We start from the raw sequence: 19882 nt of genomic DNA on the forward strand, positions 1-19882 counted from the left end.
GGGCCCCAAGCTGCGGGGAAGAAGGACCGAGCCTCCCCGGCTGCAGCGTCCAAACGCGAGCCCCTGCCCCCTAAGTCTCAGCAGTCGGTCTCAGAGGAGGCGGAGGGCGAAGGCGCGGTGTTTTTTAAGGGAGGAAAGGACGAGGACCCCCTGTCGGCCTCGGTTCTGAAGTGGCCGTCCCCCTCCAGCCCCAGGGGCGGCACGTTCGCGGACGGCAGCAGCGCGAAGGCCAAGCNCGCCCCCAAGGTAATTTGCTTTGACCTTAACATTCTCTTTGCGGCTCTCAGGAGAGCTCCAAAGCAATCCTTGAGAAGCTTTTATTTTACACCCTTGAGCGTCTGCTGTGTCCCAGCCCTGTGCTAAGAGCTGTGAAAATGTGATTTCAATCTTTTAACCACTTTTTGGATGAGGAAGCCAGGGCTCCGGGAGCTGAGCGGTTTGCGGAGGTCAGACAGCTTCCCATGGCAGATGTGCTGATTCCCCCAGGCCTCCGCCATTCCTCGGCCACACACCCCTCTTTGAACTCCTGAACATACGCCCTTAATCTGTGAAAATGTGTCACGGTCCTGATGCCAGACGAGGGTTCTTGTATTTTAGGTTACTTTTAGTCCTTCACCTGCCAGGGTATATTTAAAGAATCCACAGTAAGGAATGAAGGACCTGTGTAGGCTTGTTCTTGTTGATTCTCAACTTAACATACCCTGCGACAGACTCAGATGTGTTGCGTAGACATTGCACTCAGGGAATGTTGTTTAAAATCTTCCAGGAAAAAAAAAATGCGTGTTAAAGATGATTGTCACACAGAGGAGTAAGAGCCAGATGTGTGACTTACATTGAGGACAGAATGTAGACAGCTGTGAATTAGAGTCTACACGGACCCCAGGGCAGAATCCTTGGGTGGAATTTGGGCGTAATGGAAGATTCTTGAAACAATGTATTAGTGTTTGTTAGTCTGTACTATGTATTATATATTTTAGCCCAATGTGAAGACATAGAAAATGCTCCATTTAGAGGTCGGTTTTCTATTAAAATGGGCTATGTTAAGCAGTTCTAAGACCTTGATAATAGATGTGAAATCCACATTCCCTTGTGTATAGCAGAAATTCAATAAATATTTAATTTTCATTAACTATTTGAGCAAGGAAAATAAGTCTCTGACCTGCAAATACTTGTCAGAAAGCCCAAGTATTTTATGCTGTGGGTGGGGCTGGACCAGAGTGCTCCCAGCACAGAGACCTCGCACTAACTGGAGCTGATCAGAAATGCCGGAAGATGGAGACCCAAGGGCAGGTGCTAGGAGCAGACAGAAGAGTAATGGAAGCGGCAGCTAACCAAACCTTCTATTTTTTTCCCTGAGCTAACACTTCTCAAGCAGCCCCAAAGACGTCAGCAAGCTTCAAGTCAGCACTGAGCATTTACACTTGGCGATTGACGATTGGAGCCGATTCAGCTAGAAATAGTTGTTGGGTTTAGTATAATCTGCTGTGAAGAGCGGGACAGCATCTAGTATATTTTAGAGATAGTTTCCTCCATCCTTTCTACTCTCCTTCCCTCTGTCTCCCAACTGGCTAAAATAATGCTATAGCCATTACTGTCTTAAGCTTTATCTAGAAAATTTACTTACATCAGACTGTCTCCTTTCCCTAATAGTATCAGAAAACTGTGACTTTACTGTATTCTTAATAGACATTCATACTGGGCATTTAGAAGTCACAATTTAAGACTGTCATCTAATATATACAAGCTGTTGGTTTAAAATCCTGTTTAGTATTTCTTTTTGAAATGATGTGTTACTACTTAGAGTTTGGTATGAAGCCAACCTTATAGGACCGTTGAATTTACCAGATTTTTTTTTTGCTGTTGTTTTTTCTTTTTCCTTTTTTTTTTTTTTTGTTATTTGTTTTGTGCCATGTAGGTTATAATGGCAGACCAAATGTAGAAGCGAAAGTACTTCCTGGTAGTAATGGAAAACCAAGTGGACAAAGAATTATCAATGGGCCTCAAGGAACAAAGTGGGTAGGGTAAACTTCTTTACACATACCAGTTATTTTCATGCTGTTGGGCAGAGAAAAATGGTGGGCATTGGGTAACAATCAATGATAGGGTCTTTCATTTCCCTTCTCTAGTTTTAACCACTCATATGTCAGCATACGTGTGTGCTGTTTCTTCCAGTGCTCATCAAGATCTTTCATGCCCATGAATCACTAGTGCACTTTCTTCGCGTTGCCAATAAAATAAAGGGGGCCTTTATTTCCTGTTTGCTTTGACTGGTTAGGAAAATCACACAAGCGTATGTTCCAATGGCACAGACCCTAGTGCTTAGCCTCTCAAATGGACTTATTTTTCTTCTCCCCTGAAAGCTTTATTTTTATTCTTTGCTTATTATTTGATTAACTAGTATACACATTTTCCCCCTGTAAATTATCTCAAATCCTTTGCAAAAGAAAGCAGGGTAAAAACAAATGAGCAAATCAAAACATACTGAATCTAACAGGCAATTTTTAGCAGTTCACCTTCTGAATTTTCCAACAATTGTTGTCTCACTGAAATAAAAAATAATTATTAGTATTTTATATATGCTTAAGCTTCAGTAACTTTCGCTTCCTGAGGTTAAGATAAATGCTAGGGATTTTTTTTTTTTTTTTGGTAGGTTAAAGGGTAATGGGGAGAACACTTTACAATGTCCAAGGATTGAAAATATTTTTTTTTCAGAGACTCACAAAATTCTTCATATTTTGACTAGGAATTCCCTGTCAAAACTTCCCCTTCATGACAGTAAGCTGTAAGAAAACATATTGAGAGACTTCATAAAAATTTTAGTCACAGGTAAAAAGATACATTTAATCATTTCTCAAAGGAACAGGAATTTATAAAGGTAGAATGTATATTAGAGTAAAATGTCATTTGTAAACAATTTTTGTGAAACTTTTTAAAAAATGTTTTATTTATTTCTGAGAGAGAGAGAGAGTGTGAGCAGGGGAGGGCCAAAGAGAGAGGGAGACACAGAATCCGAAGCAGGCTCCAGGCTCTGAGCTGTCAGCAGAGAGCCCGATGCAGGGCTCGAACCCACGAACCATGAGCTCATGACCTGAGCCGAAGTCGGATACTTAACCGACTGAGCCACCCAGGCGCCCCTGTAAAACTTTTTTTTAAGTTTATTTATTTTGAGAGAGAGAGAGAGAGAGAGAGAATGAGCAGGGAAAGGGGAGAGAGAGAGAAAGGGAGAGAGAGAATCCCAAGCAGGCTCCAGACTGTCAGCACAGAGCCTGACGCAGGCCTCCATCTCACAAACGTTGAGATAGTGACCAGAGCTGATTTCAAGAGTTGGAAGCTTAACTGACTGAGCCACCCAGGCACCCCTCATTGTAAACAATTTTGCATTGAAATGGTATGGATTAGAGTTCAAAAGTAGGATTTATATAAATAGGTTTTATTTTAATTACCAAGACAGCACCCAGCAAAGTGGCCTCCTTACAGGACTTCCTCCACTGGCCTGCTGTGCAGTCATGGTTCTCAGACATCATGGGGCTTGGCAGCTAAGGTCTGCGGTGGGGCTAGGTAATTAGCATATCTGGCAGTTTCCCCTGACGCTGAGGCTGCTGGTCCAGGTCACACTTTGAGAACCACCAGCGTAGAGCCTGAGCTTGTTTCTCAACAGGGATAATAATAGTTTCTCTTCACCCCAATTTTATGACTTCTTAGAATATGAAGATTTTGCATACATTCTATATTAGGCTATTTAATTACAAATTAATTTGTGTTTGTTATAACAACTTCAATGTTTAACAGCGACAGCTTGATGGAAGCATTTCCTATACTTAATACACTAGCGATACATGATCATGGCTAGAAGTTAAAACAATTCAGAAGTATATGAAACAGATACATTTGAGGCTAATAAATATCCCAAACCACTCCTCAGAGAAAACCACTGCTAACAGTTTGGGATATGTCCGTCCAGATTATTTTTCCCTGCAGTTTTAAGCTTACAAATGGATATATTTTTATTTCTGCAAAGTAGGCAGTCCTGTAATCTGAGTCTGTAGTGGTTGATGTCAATATATGTAGAATTGCCAAATCTTTATCAATGGTTGCTAGCGTTCCACTTTATGAATGGGCCGTAATGTATTTAATTCCTTCCCTCCATTCATGAACACTTAAGTTATTTCGCTTTTCAGCATTACACACAGCATACTAAATGGTAGTAGCATTTTGAACATCGTTTGCATATTTGATCATCTTAAAACAATTTACATATTCTATGGGTAAACAATAGTGTGACATTTACACTTTATTCTTAAACCTTGTGAATGATGTGGACAAAAATAATGTTTCCTACTCCCATTATGGTTTCCTTCTGTGGAGGCTTCATGCATGTTTGTGTAGTTGGATTAATGCTCAGTATATCCTTTAATCTGTCTGTCATGGATTTAGGTCGTGGATCTCGATCGTGGGTTAGTATTAAATGCAGAAGGAAGGTACCTCCAAGATTCACAAGGGAATCCTCTTCGAATTAAACTGGGAGGAGATGGTCGCACCATTGTGGGTAAGTGACAATGGTTTTTTTGGCCACAAAAATGTTCTGAATTAGCTGTAGAATAACAACCCCCTCCCCATCTGTGATGGGGACCCTTGGTCCAGCTATTTTTAGCCATGTGGAAAGGAGCGCCCCCAAAGAGGCAGAACTTAGCTTTTTCCTTGCTACAACTGTAGTTATACTCTTGCTCCAGATTCAACCCTCCAGAAAAGGTGGCGCTTGACTTTCTTCTTGAAATAGGGCAGCCTACAGCTGGAGCAGACAATGGTACAAAGGCCAAGCCCTGTCTGCTGCCTGCTTTTGTAATGCCTGTGAGCTCAGAATTGTTTTTGCACTTTTAAATGATTGGAGGGAAAATAAAAAAAAAAAAATAAGAATATTTGTGACACATGAAAATTATTTGAAATTCCCAGAAACACTCATCTGTGTACTCTTGCTTTTTTTTTTTTAAGCTTATTTATTTTGGGAGAGAGAGAGAACGTGCATGTGCACAAGTGGAGGAGGGGCAGAGAGAGAGGGAGAAAGAATGAGGAGAAAGAATCCCAAGCAGGCTTTGTGCTATCAGAGCGGAGTCCATGGCTCTATCCCATGAACTGAGATCAGAGTCAGATGCGTAATCACGCGCCCCAGAGTTTCTATGGCAGAGTTGAGTAGCTGCAACATAAAGCTTAAAATATCCAGGGGCGCCTGGGTGGCTTAGTCGGTTAAGCGTCCGACTTTCGCTTAGGTCATGATCTCGCGGTTCGTGGGTTCGAGCCCCGCGTCGGGCTCTGTGCTGACTGCCAGCTCAGAGCCTGGAGCCTGTTTCAGTCTGTGACTCCCTCTCTCTCTGACCCTCCCCTGCTCACGCTGTCTCTCTCTCTCTCTCCTAGAAATAAAGAAAACATTAAAAAAAATTTTTTTTTAAATATCTGGCCCTCCAACTTCTCTGACCCTTTAAAGAGTAAGTTTGTCACCCCTGGTACAATGTAACACTTCTCCTCCTGACGGGAGGGAATCAAGACGAGGAATTACTTTCCTTACCAGAGACTAAGAGTTATTTCAAGGTAATGGGGCAAATCGATGAAGTATTCACACATTTATATAAAGGTAATGCAGAGTAACGGGCAATATAATAAGCCCAGAAATTTCTGGATAGCAGCAGACCTTGCTACCTCTGTTGAATATTCTTTCATTCCTTCCTTTGCTTTTTACTGTTTAAAATATACAAATACATAAATTTGAGGGGACACTTTGAGTTTATTTTTTACTGCCTCTGGATTATTTCATCTTGCTGCATAGCTTTTGTTTGATTCCGTTTCAGATCTGGGAGGCACGCCGGTGGTGAGCCCTGAGGGCCTTCCCCTCTTTGGGCAGGGGCGGCACGGCAAACCCCTGGCTAGTGCCCAGGATAAGCCCATTCTGAGTCTTGGAGGGAAGCCCCTGGTGGGCTTGGAGGTTGTGAAAACTACCACGCGTGCCCCCACCACCACAACACGACCCACCACGACAACACCAAGACCCATGACCACTACCACCCGCCGCACGACCACCACCACACGCCCAACGACCACAATTCGAACCACTACGCAGACAACCACCACCACTACCACCACCCCTGAACCCACCACTCCTCTTCCCACCTGTCCCCCTGGGACCCTGGAACGGCATGATGAAGATGGTAACCTCATAATGGGCTCCAGCGGGGTCCCAGAGTGCTACCCTGAAGAAGGTAACTGCCTTCGTTATGATGGTGTCCCACGTAACTAGTACGCTGCATTTCACAATAGAGTCACAAAGGCTGCGGGGAGGGGTAAGTAGGTGCACCTGGAATGCTGAGTAGAGGCATCTGTAGTCCCCCGGGGTTTGCTCAGGGCAGTGTGTCAACTAGGGCTGTCAGAGTTAGCAAAGGAAAGTATGGCATGGGGCGCACTTAACATGCATACTTATTTGCCTGGCAATCCTGATCACAACCCAAGTCAAAAATTTAGCTAAAACATGGAGCATTATGAGTATGGACTAGCGTTTCCCCAAGTGGGTATTACTGGATATTAGTAGATTCTTACGTGCTATATAGTTTTTTAAAAAAGGTTCAGTGATTAGCTATGTGATTTAAACTAGGTTAATGATTTTTTACGGCTGGGTTGTTCAAATCATTGAATAGCCTCATTGTGAGTTTCCAAGAAAAGGAGTGTCCTGAGCACATCTGCCAGCCAGACGCTTTCTTGATCAGTGCTCCCTTTGGAAAATGCTAACCCTTGAGTCGCTGGGCTCTGGTGGTAGTGGGTAGGACTGCTGTCCCCTGAGTACGACTGCGCCCTTTTCTCTGCTGTGGGACACCGTCAGGACTGTCCTCTGCCCCTGCTGTGTCTGCCTGCTGAGAGGGGCCCGTTCCCCCTGAAGAATGGAAGCGAGGGCTCTTCCGTCTGGTCACAGTGGAAGGTCACAGCTGAAAGGTCATCGTCTCTTCTGCTCAGTCCCTGCTCAGGCTGCTTCAGAAGAGGTCGTCCTGCATTTGTGTCATGCACCGAGGAAGCAGATTCATCTCCTTCCTTTAGGTTGAAATGAATCGCAGTGTAGGCTGTAAAACTTCTGTCTTTTTTTTTTTTTGTATTTATTTATTTTTTTTTAATAGTTTATTGTCAAATTAGTTTCCACATAACACTCAGTGCTCATCCCCACAAGTGTCCTCCTCCATGCCCATCCCTCCTCCCCCCCACATCCATCAGTCCTCAGTTTTTGTCAGCATTCAAGAGTCTCTCCACAGTAGCTAAAACGTGGAAAACTTCTGTCTTTTTAAGCTAATGCAGAGTGAAGGTGCTTCATTTCAGGAGTCATTTTGCATGCCCATGGTCAGCCTTGTTGACCATGATAAGCCCAATCAACTTGAACTTGAATGCTGTATTCAAAATGGGAATTCTGTTTGAAGTCGGTCTTCCCACAGAAAAGCTCCAAATACACAGGAACATTGGATACATCTAAAAATTCGCACCAAAGAACAAGAAAACATGCTGAGGAAGAGGGCTGTTGGGAAGATTTGCACACTATCATTTCACCGAGTGACCACGCATTGGAATTTACCTTTGGATTTCTGGTATGAAAATATTATGTACTTCCCTTGACTTTTTACTTCTGCATACATTGATACATTCATTTTTTAAAATTTTTGCTTAAATTTTTTTTTTAACATTTATTTGTTTTTGAGAGACAGAGTGTGAGTGGGGGAGGAGCAGAAAGAGAGGGAGACACAGAATCTGAAGCAGGCTCCAGGCTCTGAGCTGTCAGCACAGAGCCCGACGCCGGGCTCAAACTCACCAACTGTGAGATCATGACCTGAGCCAAAGTCAGACACTTAACCAACTGAGCCACCCAGGCACCTCAAATGTATTTATTTTTTAAATTGAGGTATAATTGGAACCGATCTGTACTTAATAATTGTTTGCAAACAGAAGAGTGACTATTTTGGATTTGAATTACTACTGTTATTGTGAATATTTGCATTTTCTTTTGTCTACTTTTATAGAGGGCTTATAGCATATTCATTTCATTTACTTTAGAAATTTGTTGGACTTTTATTTGGCATGAGAGTCAATGTTTTTCTTGGTATTTCTTGGTTCCTTCTCCTCCTTCGCCTTCGTATTTTTGCAAATAATGATGTTTTTACTTCACTTATGTCATTTTTGTCCTTCCCAGGCTGAATTAGTATCCAAGTGCTAATTATAATTTGCCTTNTTGTTCCTTCCCCTCCTTCTCCTCCTTCGCCTTCGTATTTTTGCAAATAATGATGTATGTGTATGTTTTTACTTCACTTATGTCATTTTTGTCCTTCCCAGGCTGAATTAGTATCCAAGTGCTAATTATAATTTGCCTTTAGGCAGAATCTTCAAAATAAGTACAAATCAATACAAATATGGAAAAAACTAAATTTAGGGAAAGCAACATATAATCTTTATATGAAGTTAAAATGTACTATAATTATTTTTTTAAAAAATTCCCTGTGTGGTTGATCTTCCTTTTTTATTTATACTGCTCCACTAACAACTTTATTTTCTTCCTCATATTAATTCTAATCATAGTTATTTTTATTTAAAACTTTTAAATTATAGCTTTCTTGAGATAGAACACACATACCGTAAAGTTTACCCTTCTAAACTGTATAGTTTAGTGGTTTTTAGTGTATTCACAGGGTTGTGCAGCCATCACCACTATCAAATTCTAGAACATTTCCATCACCCCAAAAGAAATTCCATACCCATTAGCCATTACTCCTCACTCCCCACTCCTTCTAACCCCTAGGAAACCACGAATCCACTTACTGTCTCTATGGGTTTGTCTATTCTGGACATTTCATATAAATGGAATCCAGTATGTGGCCTTTGTGTCTGGCTTCTTTTACTCAGCATGATCTGTATTCAAGTTTCATCCATGTTGCAGAATATATCTGTACTTTATTCCTTTTACTGCTGATCAGTATTCCATTGTGTAGATAAACCATATTTTATCCATTTATTGGTTGATGGACATTTGGATTATTTTCACCTTTGGGCTATTATGAATAAGGCTGCTGTGAACATTGTGTACAATTTTTTTTAACACCTGTATTCAGTTCTCTGGGGTATAGGTAATAGAGCTGCTGCGTCCAATGGCAACTCTGTGTTTACCTTTTGAGGAACTGCTAAGCTGCTTTCCATAGTGGCTGCATCATTTTGCATTTCCAGCAGCAGGGTATGAGGCTTCTGATTTCTCTACACTTTCAGCAACACTTGTTATTGTCTGTCCTTTTGATTCTCACCATCCTAGTGGACGTGAAGTATCTCCTGGTGGTTTTGATTTACAGTTCCCTAATACATAATGATATTGACATGGTGGGTTTTTTAAAATACTTTCCAATGATAGGTTCTAAGAGTGAAAGCCAGCATGATTCAGTTTTGTGTCTAGATCAGCCCTGAGTTAGAATTGAGTACATTCCATTGATAGATGTTTCATCTTTATCGTTGTGGCGGTGATGTCATTTTGAGAAAATCCACATGGTAAACTAAAAAGGGATGGAGTAGCTCTTGTTTTGTTATTCTGATTTAAAAACCCAAGTTGTGGGGCCCCTGGGTGGCTCAGGTGGTTAATTAGCTGACTTCAGCGCAGGTCATGATTTCATAGTTTGTTCAAGCCCTGCATCGGGCTCTGTGCTGACAGCTCAGAGCCTGGAGCCTGCTTCAGATTCTGTGTGTCCCTCTCTCTGTCCCTCCCCACCTCTCAAAAATAAATAAACATTAAAAAAAAAAAGAAAGAAAGCCAAATTGTTCATCTATAAAATAAACCATGACAGGGTAAAGATTGACAATAACCCAGAGAGCTCTCCAGGCCTGAAGCCTTGGGGTCTCCTCTGACTTGTTTTGCCCTTTGATCTCTATTGCTAGGTCTCACTGCCCACTCATTCTTCATCCATCGTGCTTCCTTTTCCTTTGAAGTTTTTATTTTAATCACCCGGGGCTCAACACAGCAGGTGCACTTGTGGTTAATCCCCATCGCCCCTGCCCACCTCCCCTCTGGTCACCATCATTTTGTTCTCTATAGATAAGAGTCTGTTTCTTGGTTTGTCTCTTTCTTTCTCTGTCTCTCTCCTCACACCCTGCTTTGCTTGGTGTTTTGTGTCTTAAATTCCATATATGAATGAAATCATGTGGTATTTGTCATTCTCTGACTGACTTATTTCACTTAACATTATGCTCTCTACTTCCATCCATGTCATTGCAAATGGCAAGATTGCATTATTTTTTATGGCTGAGTAATATTCCATTGTATATCTGTACTACATCTTCTTTAGCCACTCATCAGCCAATGAAGAACTGGGCTGCCTCCATATATTGCCTGTTGTAAATAATGCTGCTATAAACATAGGGGGTGGATGTATCCCTTTGAGTTAGTGTTTTTGTGTTCTTTGGGTAAATACCCAGTAGTATACTTGCAGGATCATAAGCTAGTTCTCTTTTTCACTTTTTGAGGAACCTCCATACTGTTTCCACAGTGGCTGCACTAATTTGCATTTCTATCAATAGTGCACAAGGGTTCCTTTTTCTCCACATCCTCACCAGTGCCTGTTGTCTCCTGTGTTTTTGATTTTAGCCATTCTGACAGCTGTGAAATGATATCTCATTGTAGTTTCAATTTGCATTTCCCTGATCGTAAGTGATGATCAGCATCTTTTCATGTGCCTGTTGGCCATCTGTGTGTCTTCTTTGGAGAAATGTCTGTTCATGTCCTCTGCCCATTTTTAATTGGATTAATTGTTTTTGTGTGTGTCAAATTGTATAAGTTCTTTATGTATTTTGGTTACTAACCCTTTATAGGATATGTCATTTGCAAATATCTTCTACTCAGTAGATTATTTTGTACTTTTGTTGATTGTTTCCTTTGCTGTGCAGAAGCTTTTTATTTTGATGTAGTCCCAATAATTTATGTTTGCTTTTGTTTCCCTGGACTCAGGGGACTTCTCCAGAAAAAGTTGTTATGGCCAATGTCAGATAAAGTACTGCCTGTGCTCTTTTCTAGGATAAATTTATGCTTTCAGTTCTCACATTTAGGTCCTTTATCCATAATGAATTTACTTTTATGCATGGTGTAAGAAAGTGGCCCAGTTTCATTCTTTTGCATATTGCCGTTCAGTTTCTCCAATCCCTTTGTTGAAGAGACTGTCTTTTTTCCCATTGGATATTCTTTCCTGCTTTGTCAAAGGTTAATTTACCATATAATTGTGGGTTTATTTCTGGACTTTCTATTCTGCTCTATTGATTTATGGGCCTATTTTTGTGCCAGTACCATACGGTCTTGATTACAACAGCTGTGAAGTCCAGAATTGTGATGCCTCGAGCTTTTCTTTTCTTTTTCAAGACTGCTTAGGCTAATTCAGGATATTTTGTGGTCCATACAAATTTTAGAATTGTTAGTCTAGTTCTGTGAAAAATCCTATTGGTATTTTGATAGGGATTACATTAAATCTGTAGGTTGCTTTGAATGGTGTAGATATTTTAACAATACTTGTTCTTCCAATCCATGAGCATGGGTGGAATGTCTTTCCATTTTTTGGGTCATCTTCAGTTTCTTTCATCAATGTTTTATACTTTTCAGAGTACAGATCTTTCACCTCTTTGGTTAGGTTTATTCCTAGGTATCATATTTTTGTTGCAGTTGTAAATGGGATTGATTCCTTAATTTCTCTTTCTGCTGCTTCATTATTGGTATAAAGAAATGCAACAGATTTCCATATGTTGATTTTGTACCCTGTGACTTCACTTACCAGTTCTAGCAATTTTGGAGCAGAACATTTTGGGTTTTCTATATAGAGTATCATGTCATCTGCAAATAGTGCAAGTTTTACTTCTTCCTTACCAATTTGGAAGCTTTTTATTTCTTTGTCTTGTCTGATTGCTATGGCTAGTACTTCCAGTACTATCTTGAGTAAAAGTGAGGGATGTCTGAGTGGCTCAGTCAGTCAGGGCTCAGACTGAACCCTAGGTTGAGCTCTGAACTGACAGTGCAGAGCCTGCTTGGGATTCTCTCTCTCCCTCTCTCTCTGTCCTTCTCTATCTGGGCAATCTCTATCTCTCCCTCTCTCTGCCCCCCCCCCAAATAAATAAATAACTATTTGAAATAAAATGAAATAAGGTCGTGAGAGTGGACATCTTTGTCTTTTTCTTGATCTTATGGGGAAAGCTCTCATTTTTCTCCATTATGGATGATACTAGCTGTGGGTTTTTCATATATGGCCTTTACCATGTTGAAGTGTCATATTAAATTGACTTTGTTGAGGGTTTTTTATCATGAATGGATGTTGTACTCTGTCAACAGATGCTTTTTCTGCATCTATTGAAGTGATCATATGGTTTTATCCTTTCTCTTCTTGATGCTATGTATCATGTTGATTAATACATAAATATTGAACCACCTTTGCATTCCTAGAATAAATCCCACTTAATCATGGTTACTGATTTTTTTAATGTATTATTGGATTTGGTTTGCTAATATTTTGGTGAGGATTTTTGTATTTATTTTCATCAGAGATATAGGTCTTTTTGTGGTGTCTTTATCTCTTTTTGGTATCAGGGTATTTCTGGCCTCATTGCATGAATTTGGAAGTTTTCTTTCCTCTTCTATTTTTTTGGAATAGTTTGAGAAAAATAGGTATTAACTCTTCTGTAAATGTTTGGTAGAATTCTCTTCTGAAGCCATCTGGTCCTGGACTTTTGTTTGTTGGGAGTTTTTTTGATTACTGATTCAATGTCCTTGCTGGTAATTAGTCTGCCCATATTTTCTATTTCTTCCTGATTCAGTTTTAGGAAGTTCTATGTTTCCAGGAATTTATCCATTTTTTCTAGGTTGTCCAGTTTGTTGGCATAGAAATTTTCATAATATTCTCTTATAATCCTTTTTTATATTTCTGTGTTTATATTTCTATATTTCTGTGGCATTGATTGTTAGTTCTCCTCTTTCATTTCTGATTTTCTTTCAGTCTTCTCTCTTTTGTTTCTTTTCTTTTTTTTTTATTAGTCTGACTAAAAGTTTATCAATTGTGTTAATCTTTTCAAAGAACCAGTCTCCGGTTTTATTGATCTGTTCCATTGGGTTTTTTTTTTTTTTTTACTTTCTATTTCATTATTTCTGTCTAATCTTTATTATTTCCTTCCTTCTACTAGTTTTGGATTTTGTTTCTTCTTCTTTTCTAGCTCCTTTAGTTGTAAGGTTAGGTTATTTGAGATTTTTCCTCCCCCTGCTTTTTGATATAGGCCTGTATTGCTATAAACTTCCCTCTTAGAACAGCTTTTGCTGCACCCCATCGGTTTTGAACCTTTGTGGGGGGGGTGTTTCTGTGTGTGCGTGTGTGTGTGTGTGTGTGTGTGTGTGTGTTTCATTTCTTTCCATGTACTTTTTAAATTTTTTCTTTTATTTCCTGGTTGACTCACTCATTGTTTAGTAACATGTTATGTAACCTCCTTGTATTTGTGGTTTGTGGTCTTTCTAGATTTTCTTTTCTTTGTGGTTGACTTCTAGGTTCACAGTGTTGTGGTCAGAAAAAAGGCATAGTATGACTTCAATCTTCTTGAATTTGTTGGGACTTGTTTTGTGACCTAATATATCATCTATTCTAGAAAATATTCCATGTGCATTTAAAAATATGTATTCTGCTATTTTAAGATGAGATGTTGTGAGTATACTTGTTAAATCCATCCAGTCCAGTGTATCATTCCAAGCCATTTGTTTCCTTGTTGATTTTCTGTTTAGATGATCTGTCCAATGATGTAAGTGGGGTATTAAAATCCTTTACTATTATTGTATTATTATTAGTTAGTTCTGGTATGAACATTTTTATGTATTTAGGTTCTTCCAAGTTGATTGCATAAATACTTATAACTGTTTTATCTTCTTGTTGGATTGTTGCTTTTATTACAATGTAGTGTACTTCTTTTTCTCTTGTCACAGTCTTTGTTTTAAAGTCCATTTTGTCTGGGGTGCCTGGGAGGCTCAGTCAGTTAAGCATCTGACTCTTGATTTTGACTCAGATTATGATCTCATGGTGAGATTGAGCTCCACATCGGGCTCTATGCTGACAGCACGAAGCCTGGTTCCGGTTCTCTCCTTCCCTTTCTCTCTCCCCATCTCTCTCTTTCTCTCAAAATAAAGAAAAAAATTTTAAGTTTATTTTGTCCGATACAAATTTTGCTTCTCTGGCTTTCTTTTGATATTCATTTGCTGATAAATATTTCTCCATCTCCTCACTTTCAAACTACAGGTGACTTTAGGTCTAAAAGTCTCCTGTAGGCAGCATATAGGTAGGTCTTATTCTTTATCCATTCTGTCACCCTATGTCTTTTGATTGGAGCATTTGGTCCCTTTCCATTCAAAGTAAATATTGATAGATATGTATTTATTTCCATTTATTACTTGTTTTGTGATTGTGTCTGAAGATTTTCTCTGATCCTTTCTTGTCTTTCTCTCTTTCATGGTTTGCTCATCTTCTTTAGTGATATATTTCTTTCTCTTTATTTGCATATTTATTAGTGATTTCTGATTTGTGGTTACCATTAGGTTTATATATGACATCTTCTGGATTTAACAGTTTATTTTTATTTTTTTATTATTATTTTTATCTTTTTATTTTCTTTTCATAGTCAAGTTGGATTGCATATAACACCCAGTGCTCATCCCAACAAGTGCCCTCCGCCAAGCCCATCACCCCCATTCCCCTCTCCCATCCCCATCAGCCCTCAGTTTGTTCTCAATATTCAAGAGTCTCTCATGGTTTGCCTCCCTCTCTCCCCGCAACTATTTTTCCCCTTCTTCTCCCCCATGGTCCTCCATTATGTTTCTCCTAATCCTCCTATAAGTGGAAGTGTATGGTATCTGTCTTTCTCTGTCTGACTTATTTCGCTCAGCAAAACACCCTCAAGTTCCATCCACGTTGCTACAAATGGCCAGATTTTATTCCTTCTCATTGCCATGGAGTATTCCATTGTATAGATAAACCACATCTTCTTGATCCATTGGTCCGTTTATGGACACTTAGGCTCTTTCCATGATTTGGCTATTGTGGAGAGTGCTGCTATGAACATCGGGGTACATGTGCTCCTATGCATCAGCACTCCTGTATCCCTTGGATAAATTCCTAGCAGTGCTATTGCTGGGTCATAGGGGAGTTCTATTGTTAATTTTTTGAGGAACCTCCAAACTGTTCTCCAGAGGGGCTGCACCAGTTTACATTCCCACCAACAGTGTAGGAGGGTGCCTGTTTCTCCACATCCTCGCCAGCATTATAACAGTTTATATTTAGTTGATAGTCATTTAAGTTTGAACCCATTCTTTACTCCTCTTCTCCCCACATTTTAGGTATATGGTGTCACATTTTACATCTTTTTATTTTGTAAGTTCCTGGACTGATGTTTTTTTTAAATTGTTTTTTATTTATTTCTGAGAGAGGGAGACACCGTGAGCAGGGGAGGGTCAGAGAGAGAGGGAGACACAGAATCCGAAACAGGCTTCAGGCTCTGAGCTGTCAGCACAAAGCCCGATACAGGGCGCGAACCCACAAACTGTGAGATCATGACCTGAGCTGAAGTCGGATGCCTAACCGACTGAACCACCCAAGCGCTTCAACTTGACTGATGTTTTTACATAAATATTCATTTTTACTGTATTTGCATTTCCTACCCTCACACTGCCATTTTTGGTATTTCTTTTCCACTCAAAGAGTCCCCTTTAATATTTCATGCAGGGCTGATTTAGTGGTCATGAACTCCTTTAGTTTTTGTTTATCTGGGAAACTTCTTTTCTTTTCTTTTCTTTTCTTTTCTTTTCTTTTCTTTTCTTTTCTTTTCTTTTCTTTTCCTTATCTTAGAGAGTGAAAGTAGGGGAGAGGGGCAGAGAGACAGAGAGAATCTCAAGCAGACTCTACACTGAGCTCCAACAAGGGGCTTGATCCCATGACTCAGGGATCATGACATGAGCCAAAATGAAGAGTTGGACATTCAACTGACTGAGCCACCCAGGCATCTCAGTCTGGAAAACTCTTTATCTCTCCTTCTATTTTGAATGATAGCCTTGCCGGATAGAGAGCATTCTTGGCTACAGGTTTACCTCATTCAGCACTTTGAATATATTATGCTGCTTCTTTCTGGCTTGAAAAGTTTCTGCTGAAAAGTTTGCTGATAACCTTATGGGGTTGCCTTTGTACATAACTGTCTTCTTTTCTCTTGATGCTTTAAAAATTTTTGATATCACCATGTTTTGCCAGTTTAAGTACAATATGTCTAGGTGTGTTTCTGCTTTTGTGTATTTTGTTGGGGATGGTGGTTTCTCTGTGTCTCCTGGATCTGAATTACTGTTTCCTTCTTCAGATTAGGGAAGTTTTCAGCTATTATTTTTTCAAATAAATTCTCTGTCCCATTTTTTCTCTCTTTTCTTCTGGGCCTCCTGTAATACAAATGTTATTACATTTGATGGAGTCACCAAGTTCCCTAAATCTTTCCTCATTTTACATAATTCTTTTTTCCCTCTTTTGTTCAGCTTGATTGCTTTCCATTACTCTGTTTTAGAGGTTATTAATTCATTCCTCCACTTCTTCCAGCCTGCTGTTAATTCCATCAAGCATATCTATCATTTCATTAAAAAATTTTTAATGTTTATATATTATTGAGACAGAAAGAAAAAGAGCATGAGTGGGGGAGGGACAGAGAGAGAGGAAGATACAGAATCCAAAGCAGGCTCCAGGCTCCAAGCTGTCAGCACAAAGTCTGATGCGGGGCTCGAACCCACGAACCGTGAGATCATGACCTGAGCTGAAGTCAGACGCTCAACCAACTGAGCCACCTACGTGCCCCGTCATTTCACTTAACAAGTTCTTTATCTCTGCGATGTTATCTTCATCTCTATAGTAACGGTCTCACTGCTGTCTTCCACTCTTTTCTCAAGTCCAATGAGTAGTATCCTTATGATCACTGCTTTAAATACTCCATCAGGCACATTATTTAGATCTGTTTTGCTTAGATCTCCAACTGTAGCCTTCTTCTGTTCTTTCATTTGGGACAAATTCTTCTGTCTTCTCATTTTGTCTTAGTCTCTCTGACTGTTTTTCTGTGTTAGGAAAGTAAGCTACATCTCCTGTTCTTAAAGGTAATGGCTTTATGAAGAAGAGTTCCTGTAGTGCCTTTAGTGCAATGTCCCCTGTTCCCCAGGGCCTGGTGCTTCTGGGGGTATCTCCAATGTGGGCTGCATGTTCTCTGCTGTTGCGTCCTGGCCGCTTTATCCATCAGGCCGGTCATCTGCAGTAGCTCTCTCCACTTGTTGTGGGCAGTGTTTGGCCCCTGGCCTGAATGTGGTGAGTTTTGACTAGGTGTGCTCTGGTCTGCTTGTGAAATGAAACCTGTCACCACTGCTGTCAGAACTAAATCCCTGCAAAATTCCTGGGCCAGGGGTTGATTGGTCTTCTGGTGGGGGAAGGGGCGCTATGCTGGAACTGAGGCTGGGACTGTGCTTATGCTGAGGGGTGGGGAAGGGAAATGGGACCTGTCAGTTCCTTTGTTCCTGGAGAGGTCTCTCTGAATACTGTCTCTCTGGGATGTGCTCTGAGATGAGTGAATAACCTCTTCATTTTGAGCTTCAGGTGCTTTTCAGATCACTGTTTTCATACTGTATGTCCAGGGGCTATTTATCCAGCCTTCTCTGCAGGAACAGCCTCAATGTCCTCTGAGGTATCTCAGAGCCAAGCCCACTGATCTTTAAAGCTCCAGACTTTAAGAGGCACCTTGGTGGTTCAGTCAGTTAAGCATCTACCTTTGGCTCAGGTCATGATCTCATGGTTCATGAGTTTGAGCCCCACATCAGGCTCTCTACTGTCGGCGCAGAGCCCGCTTCAGATCCTCTGTCCCCACCCCCCACTTGCTCTGCCCCTCCCCCATTCTCTCTCAAAAATAAATATATAAACTTAAAAAAATACTCCAGGCTTTAAGCCATGCAGGTTGCCAGAAGTCACGAAATTTGGCTCCTCTCTCTTTACAAGGCAATTGTATGAGGGTTCATTTTGCCCATGCATTCCCCGGTGTGCTAGTCTGTCCCTTGTCCTTCTCCACAACCACCGTTCCCTCTCCACCATAGTAGCTATGATCGGTGTCTCTCCCAAGCTCCATCTCTGCACTTCCTACCTTCTTCAGTGTGGCCTCTTCTCTCCCTTTAGCTGTGGAGTTTGTTCTGCCAGTGTTCAGGTCAATTTCTGGAGTTTTTAGAATGATTTGGTAGTTGTCTAGTTGTAGTCATGAGATAAGCCCAGGGTCCTCCCACCCTGCCACCATCTGTCTCTCTCCTTCATCACACGTCTTAGATTTGCTTCATCGTCTCCATCCATAGGCTGGCCCTGTTGGCCCGTACTCAAATTGTTATTCTTTGTTGGGCTTCCTTCTACCAGTCTCCACGTGCCTGGCGATACCAAGCATAGTCCCTGCTTCATTCATCATTGGAATGAAACTTGTCAGAGCCAATGTTGGAGAGAGGCATAGGAGCAAGCATCTTGGGTGGGAATTAGCTTCTAAAGATGGATCGTCATTTGAAAGGTGGTCATTATTACTCTGGAAAATCCTATGCATTATATATGCAATACAGTGAAGTTTGTCATTTTTTGGTGGAACACCTTGTAGTAGCCTTGACATTTGTTCTGTAAATGCTGTAATGACACTGAGAGCAGAGGGGTGCTTTCAGTAAGACCCTCTGGTGTCAGCTGAGGGACAGTCCCAGGGCTCCCTCTCACACATTAACTACGGAACCACCTGTACCCTGTCTCCCTGCCTCTTACTCTGCTCTCAAGTTTGTGTTTTTCTCATGTACCTTCTCTTTTGATGTATTTAGTGCAATCCATAATGTACACTCATAAGCACTGGGGCTTCTTGTGTATACATCCAGTATTTATTTAGCAAGCAATATTTTGGTCATGGCACTTTGTAGCCTAGTAGCCTGAAATGCTTATTATTGTGGTTTTTATGATCTAGCACCTGTATTAATGATCACTGAATGGATATCTGCCCTTCAAGACCCCCCACTCCACACCCTCTACCTAGTTGACCATTTGGTATTATATTCTGCTGGAAAAGTCCAAAATTTTGTTTCTAGCCCTCTAATTTTAAAAACATCTTTTCCAGGGGCACCTGGGTGGCTTAGTTTGTTCCGCATCTCACTTCAGCTCAGGTCATGATCTCACAGTTTGTGGGTTCGAGCCTCGTGTTGGACTCTGTGCTGACAGCTAGCCCAGAGCCTAGAGCCTGTTTCAGATTCTGTATCTCCCTCTCTCTCTGACCCTCCCCTGCTCACGCTGTCTCTCTCTCTCTCAGAAATAAATAAAACATTTTTTAAAAAATTTTAATAAAAAAATAAAATCATCTTTTCCAAACCCAAAGTCTTGGCTGCACTGATTAAATCATGTGTCCCTTTCCTTTAAAACACTGTTTTAAAATAATAGGAATAACCTGGTGTCATTCAGTCATTCCAATAATTGAAGCAGTACTTAAGTATTTCCTCATTTGTTATGGATACCATATGTGTATGTTTATTTGTGGAAGCACAGATATTATATGTTTGTTGGCATTGTATTGTTGCCTTTATTCTTCCCTCTCTTTCCATATACATACACATGCGTGTGCACACACCCCCCACACAAACACACACACGCACACACACACACACACACACACACACTTTTTGTTTTTTTTTTTGCTTGATCTGACCTTCCCATTATACAATAAACTCCTTGCAGTGCAGGCAATGTCTTCTGCTTCATCTCACATTCTTTATAGTGTCTAATTGTTCATCTTTGATCTATCTAAGCAATATCTTAAG

General features: G+C 40.6%; 1 protein-coding gene across 1 annotated transcript in view; it reads left to right on the forward strand.

The window, feature by feature from the left end:
- The window catches only part of FNDC1 (fibronectin type III domain containing 1), an 82015-nt gene that overhangs the window by 37940 nt on the left and 24193 nt on the right, over positions 1 to 19882 (forward strand). Inside the window, exons 11-15 of the mRNA XM_077755075.1 lie at positions 2 to 246; positions 844 to 910; positions 1916 to 2016; positions 4435 to 4546; positions 5841 to 6248. Of these exons, the coding sequence (XP_077611201.1) occupies positions 2 to 246; positions 844 to 910; positions 1916 to 2016; positions 4435 to 4546; positions 5841 to 6248 (933 nt within the window). The remainder of the gene's footprint in view (position 1; positions 247 to 843; positions 911 to 1915; positions 2017 to 4434; positions 4547 to 5840; positions 6249 to 19882) is intronic.

The sequence above is a fragment of the Crocuta crocuta genome, unplaced genomic scaffold (assembly GCF_008692635.1).
Source record: "Crocuta crocuta isolate KB4526 unplaced genomic scaffold, BGI_CrCroc_1.0 scaffold11, whole genome shotgun sequence".
Lineage (NCBI taxonomy): Eukaryota > Metazoa > Chordata > Mammalia > Carnivora > Hyaenidae > Crocuta > Crocuta crocuta.